Genomic DNA, 17,224 nt, shown 5'->3' on the forward strand with positions numbered 1-17,224 from the left:
CTATATACTAAGACTTTCTGTGCCTAAATACAAGCAAACATAGATAATTTGTTTTGCAGGAAAGCAACTAATGCTGGTCCCTTGGATAAGATTCTTCATGGAAGTGTTGGCTATCTCACTCCCAGGAGTGGGGGTAGGTTTTTCTATTAATTATTTAGAAAAATGTCCAATTTTAGTTTCAGAGTCATTACTTTTAATTTCACCTTGGGCTTATAAAGATATAAGCAGAAGGAGAAAAATATCAGTTTCTTCTATATTTTGTAATGCATTCTAAGATGTTAATACCTGCACTACCCTCCCCTCTTTTTTTTCCAATTGTGTGAAGTAAATTGTTGCTTTCAGAATTAATACTTAAACTTTTATCATATTTTGCAAGCTGCTTTGGAGCATGGCTCCTCATATCTATGAAACTATTTTCTTGTATGTAGGTTTATATACCTGTGAATTCTGTTCTTTATTTGTAATATACTAAAGATGCAGTAATGATTTTTTTTGCCATAGGTCATTTAATGAACATGAAGTATTATGCCTCTCCCTCTGACCTTCTGGATGATAAGACTGCATCTCCTATCATTTTGCATGAGAATAATGGTAAGTTTTTAGCTGTAAAATAACTGAAGATTTTGTCCAATATTTTTAAAAATACTTGTAAAATTTGAATGCCCAACCTGCTTGAAATTTTGGTTTGGTACTTAATGAATTTTCTGTCCTTACCATTTGTACCTGGTTAAACACACACCCACACACACATCTCTACACATGTGCATATATAAATATGTACACACACAAACTTATATACACACATATATAGTAAAAGCTTTACTCCTTTTTTTTTTTTTTTTTTTCCCCTTCAGTACTGGGGATTGAACTCGGGTGCATTACCATTGAGCTATATTGCCAGTCCTTTTTAATTTTTCTTTTTAAGGCAGGACCTTACTAAGTTGCTGAGGGTCTGTCTAAGTTACTGAGGCTGGCCTCACATTTAGAATCCTCTTGTCTCAGTCTTCTAGGTTGCTGGAATTATAGGTGTGTGGTACTTCTTTTTTTTCTTTTTTAATAAAATAAAGGTCGATGGACTTTTATTTGTATTTGTTTTTTTTATTTGCTTATATCTGGTGCTGAGAATTGAACCCAGTGCCTCACACGTGCTGGGGAAGTGCTCTACCACTGAGCTACAGCTCCAGCCCAGTGTGTGGTACTTCTCCCAGCCTTTACTCATTTCTTTAAAGAGGGGAACAAAGTAGTCAACTTACTAAAGAACTATAGTAATGGATGCTCTTTTCTATTTGAACTTAATATAACAAAAGATAATGAAAAATGGCCTAATACCTCATTAGGCCCCCTTGTAACTTGAATCATTGACTCTATTGCATAATTATAATCATATTTAAATGTGTTCTGAAGTTGGATAAAATAAGTGTCATTGGGGCTGGGGAGATAGCTCAGTCGGTAGAGTGCTTGCCTTGTAAGCACAATGCCCTGGGTTCGATCCCCAGCACCCAAAAAAAAATAAGTGTCATTAACAAGCCCTTTCAAAAAATTTCTTCCTGAAGCGAGGGTTGATGGTACACTCCTGTAATCCCAATAAATCGGAATTATAGTTGCTAGGATTACAGGTGTTTGCCACTGTGCCTGGCTCAAAATTTTCTTTCTATATTGTTTCTTATATTATTTACTGACAGAAATTAATAGCGATTGGCTAAAAAGATAATTTCTAGCATTATAAATTATGTAGGAGTTAGAGTATCTGATAAATTATGGCTGATATATAATTATATAATGCAGTTTTGATTTTTTTTTTTAATGTTGTGATCCACATAATTTGTGTTAGTTTGAAGAATATCTTTTTTCTTTCCTATTTCTAGTTCCTCGATCTTTGGGCATGAATGCATCAGTGACAATTGAAGGAACATCGGCTATGTATAAACTCCCAATTGCACCATTAATTATGGGGTCCCATCCAGTTGACAACAAATGGTAAGTTAAACATAATTTTAGAAAAGCAAAGTCCATTTTTTCAACTTTAATACCAGTGTGAAACAATATTTCACTTGGCTCTTACCACTTCAATTTTTAGAGCTTGGCTACTTGTTTTCTCCATTAATTTCCCTTTTGTTCAGTATCTATTTGAATATTTGTCTTCTAAGGTCTACGTATAACCAACATTCTCTGTCTTGAATAAATGTGTTGTTTTAGGTTTGAGTTTTGGTACTGGGTATTGAACCCAGCTCCTTGACTATGTTGAACACATATGCCATATCACTAAGCTACAGTCTAGCCCCAGGATAAATGTTTCTGAGTAAAAACTTTAGCACTAACAGATAATGTTTCGGAATTGTTAGAAGGGAATTCAAAGAATGACCTTTGATAGACCTTGTAAATACTTGTCTGTGATACATGTCTAACAATAGGTGTTTGGAGTTTTCATTTTCATATCAAATCAAAATCCAACTCTTCCCCCACCCTTTTTTTGAAGGACCCCTTCCTTCTCCTCCATCACCAGTGCCAACAGTGTTGATCTTCCTGCCTGTTTCTTCTTGAAATTTCCCCAACCAATCCCAGTATCTAGAACGTTTGTTCAGAAACTGCAGAACTGCACAGGTGAGTTTTGTTTTTATCATTTTTTTTAAAGTCCTTACCAAACTGCTGGTAAGTTTTGAGCAACAAGAGCTAAAACTTGGTATGAATGTGATCAGGAAAATTCAAATTCAGTTACCTTGGATAGCTTACAATCTTGTAGACCTCAAAAAAGTACCCAGGGGTATACATATTAATAGTGTTTTATAAATGCTTAATAAGTACTTTTTAAATGAAGAGGTAAATGTAAAATTTGTGAAGGGAAAATTGAACTGTGAACATTTTGATCTTAATGTGATCATTATAATAATCTTTTTCCAGGAATTCCATTATTTGAGACTCAGCCAACTTATGTACCCCTCTATGAACTGATCACTCAATTTGAGCTGTCAAAGGATCCTGACCCCATTCCTTTAAATCACAACATGCGATTTTATGCTGTAAGTAAGGCCCTGTGGAGCTAGAATGTTGTAAGTTTTGTTTAGGTCCAAAATCAGAATCTTCCTTTATAGCATTATTGAGGTCTGACAGCTTTCATTTAGATGGCTTGATTGTGATCTGTTTCCTCACTCAGGCAAAAAATTACAAAAGTCTCTGAAACATACCAAAGAAAAAGGTTATGAGCTTCCGAGTTGGGAAATAGAAATGCATATTTCTTTGTTGACATTTTTCAAAGAGATGAAAGATTTTAATGGCATTCTGAATTTTTACAAGCTTTATAACCAGATGTTAAAAATTCTTATCGTTTTCATTCTTTCAAGTGCCATGAGTTTATAATTGAAAAAATCCTTTAAGTACATAAAAGAGCAAAATGTTGGGATGACTCAGTTATGAAAGGTTCAGAACCTCATGTGGGCTTGAGTTTATTTGAATATTTGATGATATTCTAGGTGAACGGTAGTTCACAAATTCTGGGTACATTGTAATTATAAAGGATGCTTTATTAAAAATACAGATTTTGAGCTGAGTATAGTAGTGCACTCCTGTAATTCAGCTACTCGAGAGACTGAGTTAGGAGGATCACATGTTTGAGGCCAGTCTGTCTCAAAATAAAATTTTTAGAAAAAGGGCTGTGTATGTGGCTAAGTGGTAGAGTACTTGCCTAGTATGCATAAGGCCCTGTGTTCAATCCCATACCACCCACCAAAAAAAAAAAAAAAGAAGAAGAAGAAAGTAAAAGCCACAACAGCTATTGCCTTTATGGTTTAGAAACCTCTTTAGTATACATTTCTGGGAATTTTTATGTTAGCTAAGTTAGGATCCCACCAGCACAGAGCATTTCCTAAAAAGGAATCCTTTCAGTCAGATGAGTAACTGATTAACATTTACCATGTCTGCTAGTCAAAGAATTTACTGTGGAGTTGTATTACTTTCTAAGACTTCGCTATACTTTTTGGGCAGTAGACTTTCTCCAGGGTGGTTTGTCTCAGAATACAATGGATTGGTAAATAACATTCATTTACTTTATTCTTTTTACCCAGGCTCTTCCAGGTCAGCAGCACTGCTATTTCCTCAACAAGGATGCTCCTCTTCCTGATGGCAGAAGTCTACAGGGAACACTTGTTAGCAAAATCACCTTTCAGCACCCTGGTCGAGTTCCTCTTATTCTGAATATAATCAGACACCAGGTGGCCTATAACACCCTAATTGGAAGCTGTGTCAAAAGAACTATTTTAAAAGAAGGTACTGCCTTTCCTTTTGATATACTTACTGGAAGATGGGAAGTAACTATTCCTGGGGTTCTTGAATTTGGTTGCCCATCAAAACACTGTGGAGCTTTTAAAGCTACAGATGTTTTGTTTTCACACTTGGATGAATTGAATTAAACCTCAGTGGGAAGAGTTGGAAATCTAATTACAACAAATGATTTTGATGGGACCAATGTGTTCAAATTGGCATTGAAACCATTATTTTTTTTTTTTTTTTGCCATGATCTTAACTCTTTTTCTTAAACCTTGTAATGTAATTGGTTATTTTAAAGCCTGTATATTGCAGCAGGTACCTTGTAGTGAGACAATTTATTGATATCTAAATTTTAGGTTGTTAGGACAGTGTTTTCCAGTATATTTCGTATATTTTAGTATATTATCTATCTCCATTCTTTGGAGAACTTTATCATGTATGACTTTAATTATTTTATTTTTTTTGGTAGTGGAGATTGAACCCAGGGGCAATTAACCACTGAGCCACACCTCAATTTTTATTTTGAGAGGGGATCTAGCTAGTTGCTAGTTGCCTTGCTAAATTGCTGAGACTGACTTTGAACTTGAGATCCTCTGCCTCAGCCTCCTGAGTTGCTGGAATTGCAGGCATGTACCAACCAGTTATCATATGGTTTGAAAAGGGAGATCTGTACCCCTTTCTTCTCTCTCAGGATTCCAAAATTCTGATATTTTTCAAACAGTTAGCTTTTAGATGTTTTTAAAAATTTTTTAAAATATTTTTTTGTAGATGTTGAAGGGTCTTTATTTTATTCATTTATTTATATGCAGTGCTGAGAATCGAACCCATTACCTCACATGCTAGATAAGCGCTCTACTACTGAGCCACAACCCAGCCCTATTAGATGTTTCAATGTAAATTTTGGCTGCTCTAGCTGATTAATTTTTTTAACTTGGTCATAAAGTATTCCTATAAAAGTGTATCAGTGTACAAGGTAGGCAAGAAGAAACAGGGAAGGTAGATAGATATCATTTATGGGAATGAAAATTGCTTTAGAAATCAGTAAATTGCTGGGTGTGGTGGCACACACCTATAATTCAGTGACTCTTGAGAGACAGACAAGAGAATTGCAAATTTGAGGCCAGCCTCAACAGTTTAGTGAGGCTCCTAAGCAACTTAATGAGATGGTGTTTTTTTTTTTTTTTTTTTTTTTTTTTTTTTTGCGGTGCTGGGGATTGAACTCTGGGCCTTATGAGATTGTGTTTTAAAATAAAAAAAGACTTGGGGTATAGCTCAGTTGTAAAGCGCCCTAGTTAACTCCCCAGTAACAAAGAAAATTTCAAGAGTTGGAAGTAATGACATAGAGCATTTCATGTGTTTGAATCTTAGGAGAATTCTCCAAATAGCTTCAGGGTACTAAAAATGAGTTTTCACTGGAGAGTAATGGAGCTAACCTTATAGAGTTGCATGATTTTTCCTAAGAAAGTATGTGACCTTTGTGCCTGGGCTACTAGAATGTTTGGCTTAGGAAGTATATATAACTAGAGATGTAGCTCACTGGTACAGTACTCACCTATCAATCACTAGTGCTTGAAAAAAAGAAAAAAAGGTATCATATATCTTCATCTTAGAAATTTGAAAGTTTAGTTACTTTTTTGTTGCTGAGAAATTCAGCAATAAACTGGAATTTATTGGAATCTGATTCCTTCTGTCATCTGTGATTGACCTAGAAAGAGTGTGTGTGTGTGTGTGTGTGTGTGTGTGTGTGTGAGAGAGAGAGAGAGAGAGAGAGAGAGAAATTTAGTTTCCGAAAGGGAGGGAAAAAAATTTTACTCTGTATATTTAAGGATTGTTATTGGTTTCATGTCTTATATTTGGTTGTTTTATGAACTTTTTCTTTGATTTTTAGATTCTCCTGGGCTCCTCCAGTTTGAAGTGTGTCCCCTCTCAGAGTCCCGTTTCAGTGTATCTTTCCAGCACCCTGTGAATGACTCCTTGGTGTGTGGTGAGTTGTGTGGGTGGCTAACACCTCTCTTAGGGGAGCACTTTGATCCCTGTATCTTTGGAAGGTCAGAAACAAATGATCACAAATATCTCCTATATGTTTTATCTTTCAGTGGTAATGGATGTGCAGGACTCAACACATGTGAGCTGTAAACTCTACAAGGGACTCTCAGATGCACTAATCTGCACAGATGACTTCATTGCCAAAGTTGTTCAAAGGTAGCGCTGACCCTTTTCCATCAGAGTCCACTGAGAGTATGTTTTCAGTATTAAGAATGAATTGGAAATAAAGGAGAAAATCACAGTCATTCCTTTGAATTCACTCTTCTCTGTTTTTGGGTTTAAAAGTGATCTAAACTTATTTGTTTTAATTTAATGTCACAATGGAGTAATAGGAAATAAGGTAGGCAATTTTAGGTCAGGCATTAGGGTACTTAAAGGTGGGAGAGAGCTGAAGTCAGATGCACATTTCTTTTTAAAAAAAATTTTTTTAAAGTGTTGATGGACCTTTATTTTATTCATTTATTTATATGTGGTGCTGAGAATTGAACCCCGTGCCTCACACATGCTAGGCAAGTGCTTTACCACTGAGCTACAACCCTAGCCCCGAGATGCACATTTATTTCCACCTATCTTGTGCCACATTTTTTTTTTTTTTGGGGGTGCTGGGGATCGAACCCAGGGCCCTGTGCTTGCAAAGCAAGCACTCTACCCAACTGAGCTATATCCCCAGCCCCTTGTGCCACTTTTTAAGAGATATATCATACTAAATGGCAATGAGAGAATATACTTAAGCCAGTCATCTTCCCAGAAACATTAATATGTAACTTTGAGATTTTTTTCCCTAAAGCAGGAACACTGATGTTCATTTTACATGTCTATGGCAGCTCTTAAGCTAAGATGACAGAGTAGTTGGACAGAACACCTATGGCCTACAAAACCAATACTACTACAGTCCGGTGGGATAAGGAAAGTTTTCTGACTTATGTTGTAGAGTAAAATGTTTTCAAGTGTATATTTAAAAAATACTGATTTACCTGGAAAGTTAAAGGTGCTTTGCTTTAAAATAAACAAGATTTCATATCAGCTGTAGCACTTTTTACAACAGTGCAACTTTGGGATGATCTAAGCCATTAAGGTTTAGAACTTGATGGATCAAGAGACTTTTTTAGTGGTTCACTAAGAAAATGACATATCACATTAATTAATATGTAATGCCCTAAACGTAAAGTATTCTATTACTGAGTTCCATTATTATTACCAGTTTCCTTTTAGCTCAATATGGAATCTAATTATTTGGACTCTTGTTTGTGATTTGTTTTTGGTATGTTTTCATTAACAGGTTAGCAAGTGCCTACTGGGTCAGATTCTTTTTAGAATGAATATATCCAAAGCTTTGGCATTTGATAGAGCTATTCTTGCCTTACAGATTACTTGTCTTACCTGAAACTTGCTTATTGCAAACTTGTGATGGCTTATCTAAGTGTCAGGCAAAATTAGAGCCTGTTTTCCCAAATGAAAAATGACTTTCACTCAGCAGCTAGTGCAGTATTAAATGTTTTTTCCATCTTCTCTTACAGATGTATGTCCATTCCTGTGACCATGAGGGCTATTCGGAGGAAGGCTGAAACCATTCAGGCTGACACCCCAGCACTGTCCCTCATTGCAGAGACAGTTGAAGACATGGTGAAAAAGAACCTGCCCCCGGCTAGCAGCCCAGGGTATGGCATGACCACAGGCAACAACCCAATGAGTGGTACCACTACACCAACCAACACCTTTCCGGGGGGTCCCATTACCACCTTGTTTAATATGAGCATGAGCATCAAAGATCGGCATGAGTCGGTGGGCCATGGGGAGGACTTCAGCAAGGTGTCTCAGAACCCAATTCTTACCAGTTTGTTGCAAATCACAGGGAACGGGGGGTCTACCATTGGCTCGAGTCCGACCCCTCCTCATCACACGCCGCCACCTGTCTCTTCGATGGCCGGCAACACCAAGAACCACCCGATGCTCATGAACCTTCTTAAAGATAATCCTGCCCAGGATTTCTCAACCCTTTATGGAAGCAGCCCTTTAGAAAGGCAGAACTCCTCTTCTGGCTCACCCCGGATGGAAATATGCCCGGGGAGCAACAAGACCAAGAAGAAGAAGTCATCTAGATTACCACCTGACAAACCCAAGCACCAGACTGAAGATGACTTTCAGAGGGAGCTATTTTCAATGGATGTTGATTCACAGAACCCTATCTTTGATGTCAATATGACAGCTGACACATTGGATACGCCACACATTACTCCAGCTCCAAGCCAGTGTAGCACTCCTCCAACAACTTATCCACAACCAGTACCTCACCCCCAACCCAGTATTCAAAGGATGGTCCGACTATCTAGTTCGGACAGCATTGGCCCAGATGTAACTGATATCCTTTCAGACATTGCAGAAGAAGCCTCTAAGCTTCCCAGCACTAGTGATGATTGCCCACCCATTGGCACCCCTGTTCGAGATTCTTCAAGTTCTGGGCATTCTCAGAGTGCCCTCTTTGACTCTGATGTCTTTCAAACTAATAATAATGAAAATCCATACACTGATCCAGCTGACCTTATTGCAGATGCTGCTGGAAGCCCCAGTAGTGACTCTCCTACCAATCATTTTTTTCCTGATGGAGTAGATTTCAATCCTGATTTATTGAACAGTCAGAGCCAAAGTGGTTTTGGAGAAGAATATTTTGATGAAAGCAGCCAAAGTGGGGATAATGATGATTTCAAAGGATTTGCATCTCAGGCACTAAATACTTTGGGGGTGCCAATGCTTGGAGGTGATAATGGGGAAACAAAATTTAAAGGCAGTAGCCAAGCTGACACTGTTGATTTCAGTATTATATCAGTAGCTGGTAAGGCTTTGGGTCCTGCAGATCTTATGGAGCATCACAGTGGTAGTCAAAGTCCTTTGATGACCACTGGGGAATTAGGGAAAGAAAAGACTCAAAAAAGGATAAAAGAAGGCAATGGTACTGGTAATAGTAGTCTATCAGGCTCAGGAATAGACAGCAAACCAGGAAAGCGCAGCCGGACCCCTTCTAATGATGGGAAAAGCAAAGATAAGCCTCCAAAGCGGAAGAAGGCAGACACTGAGGGAAAGTCTCCATCCCACAGTTCTTCTAATCGACCTTTCACCCCACCTACCAGTACAGGTGGATCCAAATCTCCAGGCAGTTCAGGAAGATCTCAGACTCCCCCAGGTGTTTCCACACCTCCCATTCCCAAAATCACTATTCAGATTCCTAAGGGAACAGTGATGGTGGGCAAGCCTTCCTCACACAGTCAGTATTCCAGCAGTGGTTCTGTGTCTTCCTCAGGCAGCAAAAGCCACCATAGCCATTCTTCTTCCTCCTCTTCCTCATCTTCTGCTTCCACCTTAGGCAAGATGAAAAGCAGTAAATCAGAAGGCTCATCAAGTTCCAAGTTAAGTAGCAGTATGTATTCTAGCCAAGGGTCTTCTGGATCCGGTCAGTCCAAAAATTCATCTCAGTCTGGGGGAAAACCAGGTTCTTCTCCCATTACCAAGCATGGACTGAGCAGTGGCTCTAGCAGTACCAAGATGAAACCTCAAGGCAAGCCATCATCACTTATGAATCCTTCTTTAAGTAAACCAAACATATCCCCTTCTCATTCAAGGCCTCCTGGAGGGTCTGATAAGCTTGCCTCTCCAATGAAGCCTGTTCCTGGGACTCCTCCATCCTCTAAAGCCAAGTCCCCTATCAGTTCAGGTTCTGGTGGTTCTCATATGTCTGGAACTAGTTCGAGCTCTGGCATGAAGTCATCTTCAGGGTTAGGATCCTCAGGCTCATTATCTCAGAAAACTCCTCCATCATCAAATTCTTGTACAGCATCTTCCTCCTCATTTTCCTCAAGTGGCTCTTCCATGTCATCTCAGAACCAGCATGGGAGTTCCAAAGGGAAATCTCCCAGCAGAAATAAGAAGCCATCTTTGACAGCTGTCATAGATAAATTGAAGCATGGGGTTGTCACCAGTGGACCTGGGGGTGAAGATCCAATGGATGGTCAGATGGGGGTGAGCACAAATTCTTCTAGCCATCCCATGTCCTCAAAACATAATATGTCAGGAGGAGAGTTCCAGGGCAAACGTGAGAAAAGTGATAAAGACAAATCAAAGGTTTCCACTTCTGGGGGCTCAGTGGATTCTTCTAAGAAGACCTCAGAGTCAAAAAATGTGGGAAGCACCGGTGTGGCAAAAATTATCATCAGCAAGCATGATGGAGGCTCCCCCAGTATTAAAGCCAAAGTGACTTTGCAGAAACCTGGGGAAAGTAGTGGAGAAGGCCTTAGACCACAGATGGCCTCTTCTAAAAACTATGGCTCTCCACTAATCAGTGGTTCTACTCCAAAGCATGAACGTGGCTCTCCCAGCCATAGTAAGTCACCAGCATATACCCCCCAGAATCTGGACAGTGAAAGTGAGTCAGGCTCCTCCATAGCAGAGAAATCTTACCAGAACAGCCCTAGCTCAGATGATGGTATCCGACCACTTCCAGAATATAGCACAGAGAAGCATAAGAAGCACAAAAAGGAAAAGAAGAAAGTAAAAGACAAAGATAGAGACCGAGACCGGGACAAAGACAGAGACAGAGACAAGAAAAAATCTCATAGCATCAAGCCAGAGAGTTGGTCTAAATCACCCATCTCTTCAGACCAGTCCTTGTCTATGACAAGTAACACAATCTTATCTGCAGATAGGCCCTCAAGGCTCAGTCCTGACTTTATGATTGGGGAGGAAGATGATGATCTTATGGATGTGGCCCTGATTGGCAATTAGGAACCTTGGTTTCTAAACATAGCCAGAGAATAAACTAATGATAAGTTTATATGTAAACCAACAACAAGGGATGAGTCAGACAGGTCTGATTTAAAAATCCTAGAAGTCATGGCTTTGACATCAAGCTGGGTGAATTCAGAAAGGTATATCCAGACCCAACTAAAGAGACCACAGGGTTTGATTCTGGTTATCAAGAATTCCTTATTCTTTTACCAGAAAGCAAATGTTAAAAATACGTGCATAAGAAAGGGAGGGGGGTGGGAGGGATGTAAGGAGAGGGAAGGGTGGGAAAACAGTTTTCTGGGAAATATTCATATATATTTTTTCCTCCCTTTTTCCATTTTTAGGCCATGTTTTAAACTCACTTTAGTGCATGTATTTGAAGGGCTGGGCAGAAAATGAAAAAGCAATACATTCCTTGATGCATTTGCATGAAGGTTGTTCACCTTTGGGTAGTTGTCCATTTGAGGCATGGGCAAATGAAGGACTTGGGTCATTTTGGACACTTAAGCAATGTTTGGTGTCTGTTTCTTAGGAGTGATTGGAGAGGGAAGATGATTTTAGCTATTTATTTGTAATATTTAACCCTTTGTTTTTATACAGTGTTTCTAAATCTATGAGGTTCAGGGTTCAAAATAATGGGAGGTGAAAGAGGAAGGCTTATTTCATGGTAGGGAGCTTGTAGCTTTGCTGATACTTTAGCATCAAGCCCAAGCAGAGTAATAAGTCAGAGCCTGTCTTTGGAGTTAAGTAGAAAAAACAAAATTACATTTTTATTTTAGGTGGTTTTTCATAGGGTTCAGACATCATAGGAATATTAGGAGTTACCTCCCTATGGAAGTAATGATTTATCTTTTTCCTTTAAAAAAAACTTAGGGTGGCTTTTGGGGATGTAAACATATTTTCAGATGCAGTAAGGTATAATGTGGGATAGCCTTCCTGACCCACTGGCATGAAAACCATTATAGAATTAATAGTTCTCCTATTTCCACAATGTGCCAAAAGTCCGCATTCCAGCATTTTGTTTGCAGGAGAACTGATGCCATTCCTAAGAGCTGGGCTCTTTGTTTCTCTTCATCACAAGGAGGAGTTCAGACTTTAACCACTCCACTGTATGCTCCCTGAGATAAGACAGTGAAAAATTTGCAGCCATAGTTCACTTAAAACAATTTCAAGCTCACTTGAAGTAATGGGGGCCTGGAATGCTAGGTGAGCATGAAGATAAACCCTTGCTACTATGTAGCAACACATTTGGACCTTTTTGGAGAAACAGGTCTGAATCTGGATTCTGGGGGACATCAATAAGAAGCCCTTCTCACAAATATAGAAATCCAGGAGACCGTTTTGAGTGCAACAGAAGTTCTCAGTATTTGGAGGGTTCTCTCAAAATTCTGCGGCCTTACTTTGATTTTGACACCTTGCACTGTGCCATTCCTGATGATTCCATTCAGGATCTGTATCAGCGGGGCAGGCATAATCCCCAGCACAACACTTCTGGATTTAAAAAAAAAAAAAAAAAAAAAAAAAAAGCCAGGTGATTCATGTGCGTGTGTGTGTGTGTCATAAGTGGAGTGACTTCATCAGATGTGGAAGAAGATTTCTATATTCAGCTCTTTCTGCAGGTTGGAGTTAGCATAGAATTGGAAAATCTGCTTTGGCTTTCTTTCCTGACTGTCTTTCATTTCCTCTAGTGTTCTCCCTTTACTGGTCATCAGCTCTCAACAACTCTGCCACTTTTGTACAAGTCCCAACGTAATAAGAAGTAGGAAACGAAACATTGCAAAGTGGAACAAGAAAAGTTATCGGTTACCATATCAGAGTCAAATGTCTTGGGTGACACTAAGGAGGACATGGGCAAGGTGATACCTGAGTGCTTTATCTTGTGATGCTGATACAGTAGCAGCCTCAGACATACAACAGGTTGGATTTCTCAAAAGTTTGTCACCTAGTTTTGAATCCTGTCCCGTTGGTTTCTGCAGGAAAACTAAAAAGTTACATGGTTTTTGAGTTTGTTTTGGGTGGGGAAAATCTTGTGGGGAATGTACTGCATAGTATCAGGGGCTCAGCTCCCCCAAGCAGAGCCAACAAATATCAAAATGAGTAAACTGGGAAGCTTTTTCTCTCTTTCTGTCTTCATCCCAGATCAAAGAATCCCGAGTTAGGATCTGGATGAAGGATAAGCCCCTGAATTGTCGATGATGGGCACACCCCACACACTGACCCAGCATCTGAACTTGCTTAACAGGGAGCCGGGGCTAAACTGCTTCACCCTGCCTGAGAACCAGGGAGCACTGCATTTCTCCACAGGGTGGAGGAGAAGAGGCTGAATAAACCAAGCCTGGGACAACTCCCTCCTGTCTAGGTGTACTCATTCTCCTGTTTCAAAAGACGGCAAGGACATGAAGTCAACTTCTACCTTTCTTCTGCTGCTGGTGTCTTATGTATTCTCAGTTTGACCTGATTCCTCTTCTGTCTTTTGGCTTCATGTTGGGGGTTCTTGGTCAAAATCTGCTCTGATGTACATGAAGATTTCAGATTCAAATCCAGTGTCTTAAGTATTTTTGAAGGGGGAGGGGAGAGCAAATGGGATATAATTGCCAAAACCAGGCTTGAGGTTGGTGACTTTTGAAGACTTACCCTTTTTCAGGCCTAGGTCTGAAAATCTAGGGCAGCAATATCATGAATTTTCAGAAGAAACTTTTTCAGGGAGCCAGTGAGTCATACAGTATCCACAGTTGAGTCATTTAAAGCAGATGTCAGTATAGGAAACATTCACAGTCCCTAGGCAATCTCATTTTCAGAAATTTTCCTCATTTCTGTTCTGCCCCCCATTTCTATCCTGGAGTTAGTATCTGGAGGGGCGGCAAGTATTTAATATTTCAGAAACCATGTTGGGAAACATGCTCAACTTAAGTGCTGAGTTTTAAATTTTGAGTTTAAAAATGTACATCAGGAGCAGTGGGGAGGGTCTTTTCTAAAGAAAATCTTTCAAATTTGATTTTCTGTGTGTATGGCCGTTCTGTAAATACTTTGGGGTTTTTCATTTTTTGAAAGTAGACAAAATCTGTGGGATTTTCCCCCCCAAAACATTACAAAAAACCTGTTTATTTACATGCAAATAAATTTCTTTGATAAAAAGTAATATGCCTCTGTGTGATATTTTAATCTTTGTGTAATTTTCACCTGTTCAACTTCTCAAAAAATAACCAAAGAAGTCAAAAAGTAATGTCTTCCCTAAGTACATAGGTTCACAGGCATGGATACCTCATAGACATAGGAGACGGTTTACATTGTTTGATTTGTCTCTGGGTGTCAGTTTTTCTGCTTTTTGCAGTTACTACCAAATGGATCAGTCAGTAGTTATTGCTGGGAGAAAACAGCTCTTAGATGTGACTAAATTTAAAGGCGGAAGTGAAGTAAAAACATTGAAAGTATGAGACCAGAGAGGACTATAACATCTAGGTCTGGGTTTGTGGACCCGAGGTTTTCTGAAGCTAGGGTTCCTTGCTTATTGGGATATAAACGAAAGGTTATTAAAGTGCTTTAAGAGTTGGGTAACAAGCTAGCTAAAATATGCTTATCCTTAGAGATGTGCAGCGCTTGGTGCTCTTAAATGTTCATTTCTTAATCAGATTCATAACAAGCCTGACAGTCACTAAAACTACTAATTAAAAGGGGTGTGAAGACACACTCATAACTGCTTTGGGAGCATACAATTAGAAGCAGTACTGCTGCTTCTGCCAGGACTGCTGGAGTTTGATACAGTTTCTAATATTTCATGTTTGGGACATTCTTAATTTTGTTTCTTTTTGAAGGGGCAGCTCAACTCGATTTGAGTCTCCGTTCGTGGGAAATCAGTCACAAATCCTGGCACCTTGAAGGCCGTAGTTGTTAAAATATAGAGGTATGGTGACACGGACCAACTTCTACACAATGCGCCCAAGAGTGATGAAAGTCAGTTTCAACTGGGCAAACGCTCCCGCCTGCTCGCCCTTACACGCTTGTTTCTCCCGCCAAAGTTGCGTCAGTCTCAGGTTCTCACCAACCAGAGCCCTGATTGGAGGGCTGACAGGCGCTACAGCCCATTGGGCGCCGGCAGCGCCGGAGGGGCGGGGAAGCCAAAGGTCCTTTTGCCTCGCCCGCCCCTACCCCATGGATGCGCGCCCCTCCCCCTGTCGGAGGAAGGGTAGCCTAGCTCTAGCACTGCACCCCCGGACCCTCAGGCCTGAGGTGTGGCCTCGCGGCCACCCCCGCAGTCCAGCCGGGCACTCGGCCTCCCCCTGAGCTCAATTAGGCCCTGCCTTCCCGAGCCATGCACAGGGAGACACCCGCCCCGCAGCGGCCCCCCAGGCCTCCCTGCAGCACCCCGTAATGCAATCCACTGGGGCGGGGGAGGTGGTGGCGGCGGCGGCGGCAGCAGCAGCAGCTACGGTAGCGGCGACGGCGGCGGCGACAGCACTGCCCCAATCTAGAGACATCCAGAAAGAGGAGGAAAATGGCTCCGAGCAGGGACCGCCTGCTGCACTTTGGGTTCAAGGCGACAGTGAGTGATAGGGGATGGGAGTTGGGTGGTCAGAAATGATGCGTAAGCCAGGGTTCAGAGGAAGAAGTGACAAGACTAGGGCTTGAGAGAACTAGGCCGAAAGCTCAGGTTCTGTGTGGGTTGGTGCGTGCCTGTTTGCCCGCGGAGGGGAGGGGTTCAGGGCCAAAAGAGGGGGCTCCCGTGCGGTGTGCTGTCCTGCTTTCCTGTCCCTCACGAGTCCACGAGCACGCGCGCACTCGCTCCCGCCCCACATCCCCCCTACACAAACACATAGACACTTAGGCACTTCCCTGCCTCGCCTTCTCCCGGTGGGCTGGCCTGCCTCGGAGGCGGGAGGGGGTCGGGCCGCCGCCGCCGCCGAGCTCCGGCTGCTCGCGGGCGCACTGTCAGGGGCTGCGCCCGTGGTGGGGGAGGGGCGGTCTCGCGCCGCCGCCGCGCGCTCCTCCCCCTCCCCCGGCGTTCCGAGGCCCGGGCGGCTCTGCCCAATGAGGAGCGGCGTTGCTGGCAGGTGGGGAGTGTTTTTGTTTTGGGTTGAAGTTGAGGCTGAGGAGAGAGCAGAGCTAGCGACGAGCAGTCGTCGCGGCCGTGGGAGCCGCGGGAGGTGGTGGAGGCCCGGCAGTAGCCAAGTGGTCTCTGCTGCCCGTCCGACGTCCCCTGCTTTGCCCCTCTGCCGCCGCCTCCCGGTCCCGGAACTCTCGGGCCTGCCCGGGGCCCCCTGTATTTGCACTCCGCACGCCGCAGCGCCCGGCCCGGGCCGCACCCGCCGGCCCCATGAGGAGGGACGTGAACGGAGTGACCAAGAGCAGGTTTGAGGTGTGAGCTCGGGGGGCTCGGGCGACGAGAAAGGCCAGCCCCGCTCTCCTACCCTGAAACGTTCGCTCCGCTTTGAGCCTTCTTCCGAGCCTCCTCCTTTGCCTGGCGCCGCCACCCACCACCGGCCGGGCTGCCAGCCCTCACTCCCCTTCTAACTACCCGAAAGCCAGCGCCGTCCGGTTTGCCTAGCTCTCCAGGCTGCTCGCCTGCTGCCCCTTCCCACCGGAGGGCCACGGCGGGAGATTAGCCCTGGCGCCCTAATTCCCCCCTCCCCCCAGATCACTCAGTTTTCCATTCTTTACACACCCTTGGCTTGCCTCCTTCCACCCGGCAGCAAAGGCATCGCGGCCCCGAACGGCCGGAGCGAGCTTTTTCTTCCTGCCACTTTTCGTGAATCGTTTGCCGTCGGTAGAGCGGAGAAATGACCAGTGAGGGGCCATTTCTCGCTTAAGACCTTGATTTAACTAGGGAAGTGGGGGTAGCCGACTGGGATGATGGAGGAGACTATGGGTTTTCGATCCTGTGTTGAGTTTGGGTATTGTTCTGATACTTCCTCTTCATTCCGTTTAGTCTGGATTTTTGTAGCTCATTGTTTATGGGAACCCTTAGATGTCTACGTGCTTTGAGATTGGGACGAAGATCTGAGAGACTTTAGAAAATCCTTTTCGGTCTCGTGGTCTCCTAGGAACTTTTCCTCCTCCGCTGAGCGAGGTTTATAGGCAGTCATGGACTTGGGAAATGTGGAGTCTCCATGTATCTTTAGAGACTAGTCACCGAGGGATTCCTTTG

The 17,224-nt window shown here is 42.3% G+C and overlaps 2 protein-coding genes across 14 annotated transcripts in view; both read left to right on the forward strand.

Moving 5' to 3' along the window:
• MED1 (mediator complex subunit 1) overlaps positions 1-14,221 on the forward strand; it is a 32,501-nt gene extending 18,280 nt beyond the window's left edge. For 2 of the 4 annotated variants that reach the window (XM_079132009.1, XM_079132010.1), the window contains 9 exons: positions 60-133; positions 502-591; positions 1,866-1,977; positions 2,477-2,601; positions 2,899-3,017; positions 4,059-4,260; positions 6,149-6,244; positions 6,357-6,462; positions 7,824-14,221. In XM_079132009.1, the coding sequence (XP_078988135.1) occupies positions 60-133; positions 502-591; positions 1,866-1,977; positions 2,477-2,601; positions 2,899-3,017; positions 4,059-4,260; positions 6,149-6,244; positions 6,357-6,462; positions 7,824-11,079 (4,180 nt within the window). In that variant the 3' untranslated portion in view covers positions 11,080-14,221. The remainder of the gene's footprint in view (positions 1-59; positions 134-501; positions 592-1,865; positions 1,978-2,476; positions 2,602-2,898; positions 3,018-4,058; positions 4,261-6,148; positions 6,245-6,356; positions 6,463-7,823) is intronic. The other 2 variants (XM_079132012.1, XM_079132011.1) reach the window with 2 other exon arrangements.
• Positions 14,222-14,357: 136 nt separating this feature from the next.
• Positions 14,358-17,224, forward strand: part of FBXL20 (F-box and leucine rich repeat protein 20) — a 107,728-nt gene continuing 104,861 nt past the window's right edge. For 6 of the 10 annotated variants that reach the window (XM_079132024.1, XM_079132030.1, XM_079132029.1 and 3 more), the window contains exon 1: positions 14,358-15,622. Coding sequence is in view for 4 of the 10 variants with exons in the window: in XM_079132023.1 (XP_078988149.1) it covers positions 15,575-15,622 (48 nt within the window). In the remaining 6 variants the exon portion in view is untranslated. Of the gene's footprint in view, positions 15,623-16,118; positions 16,436-17,224 lie in introns of those variants that run through there. The other 4 variants (XM_079132025.1, XM_079132028.1, XM_079132020.1 and 1 more) reach the window with 3 other exon arrangements.

Source organism: Sciurus vulgaris, assembly GCF_902686455.1.
Source record: "Sciurus vulgaris genome assembly, chromosome: 3".
Lineage (NCBI taxonomy): Eukaryota > Metazoa > Chordata > Mammalia > Rodentia > Sciuridae > Sciurus > Sciurus vulgaris.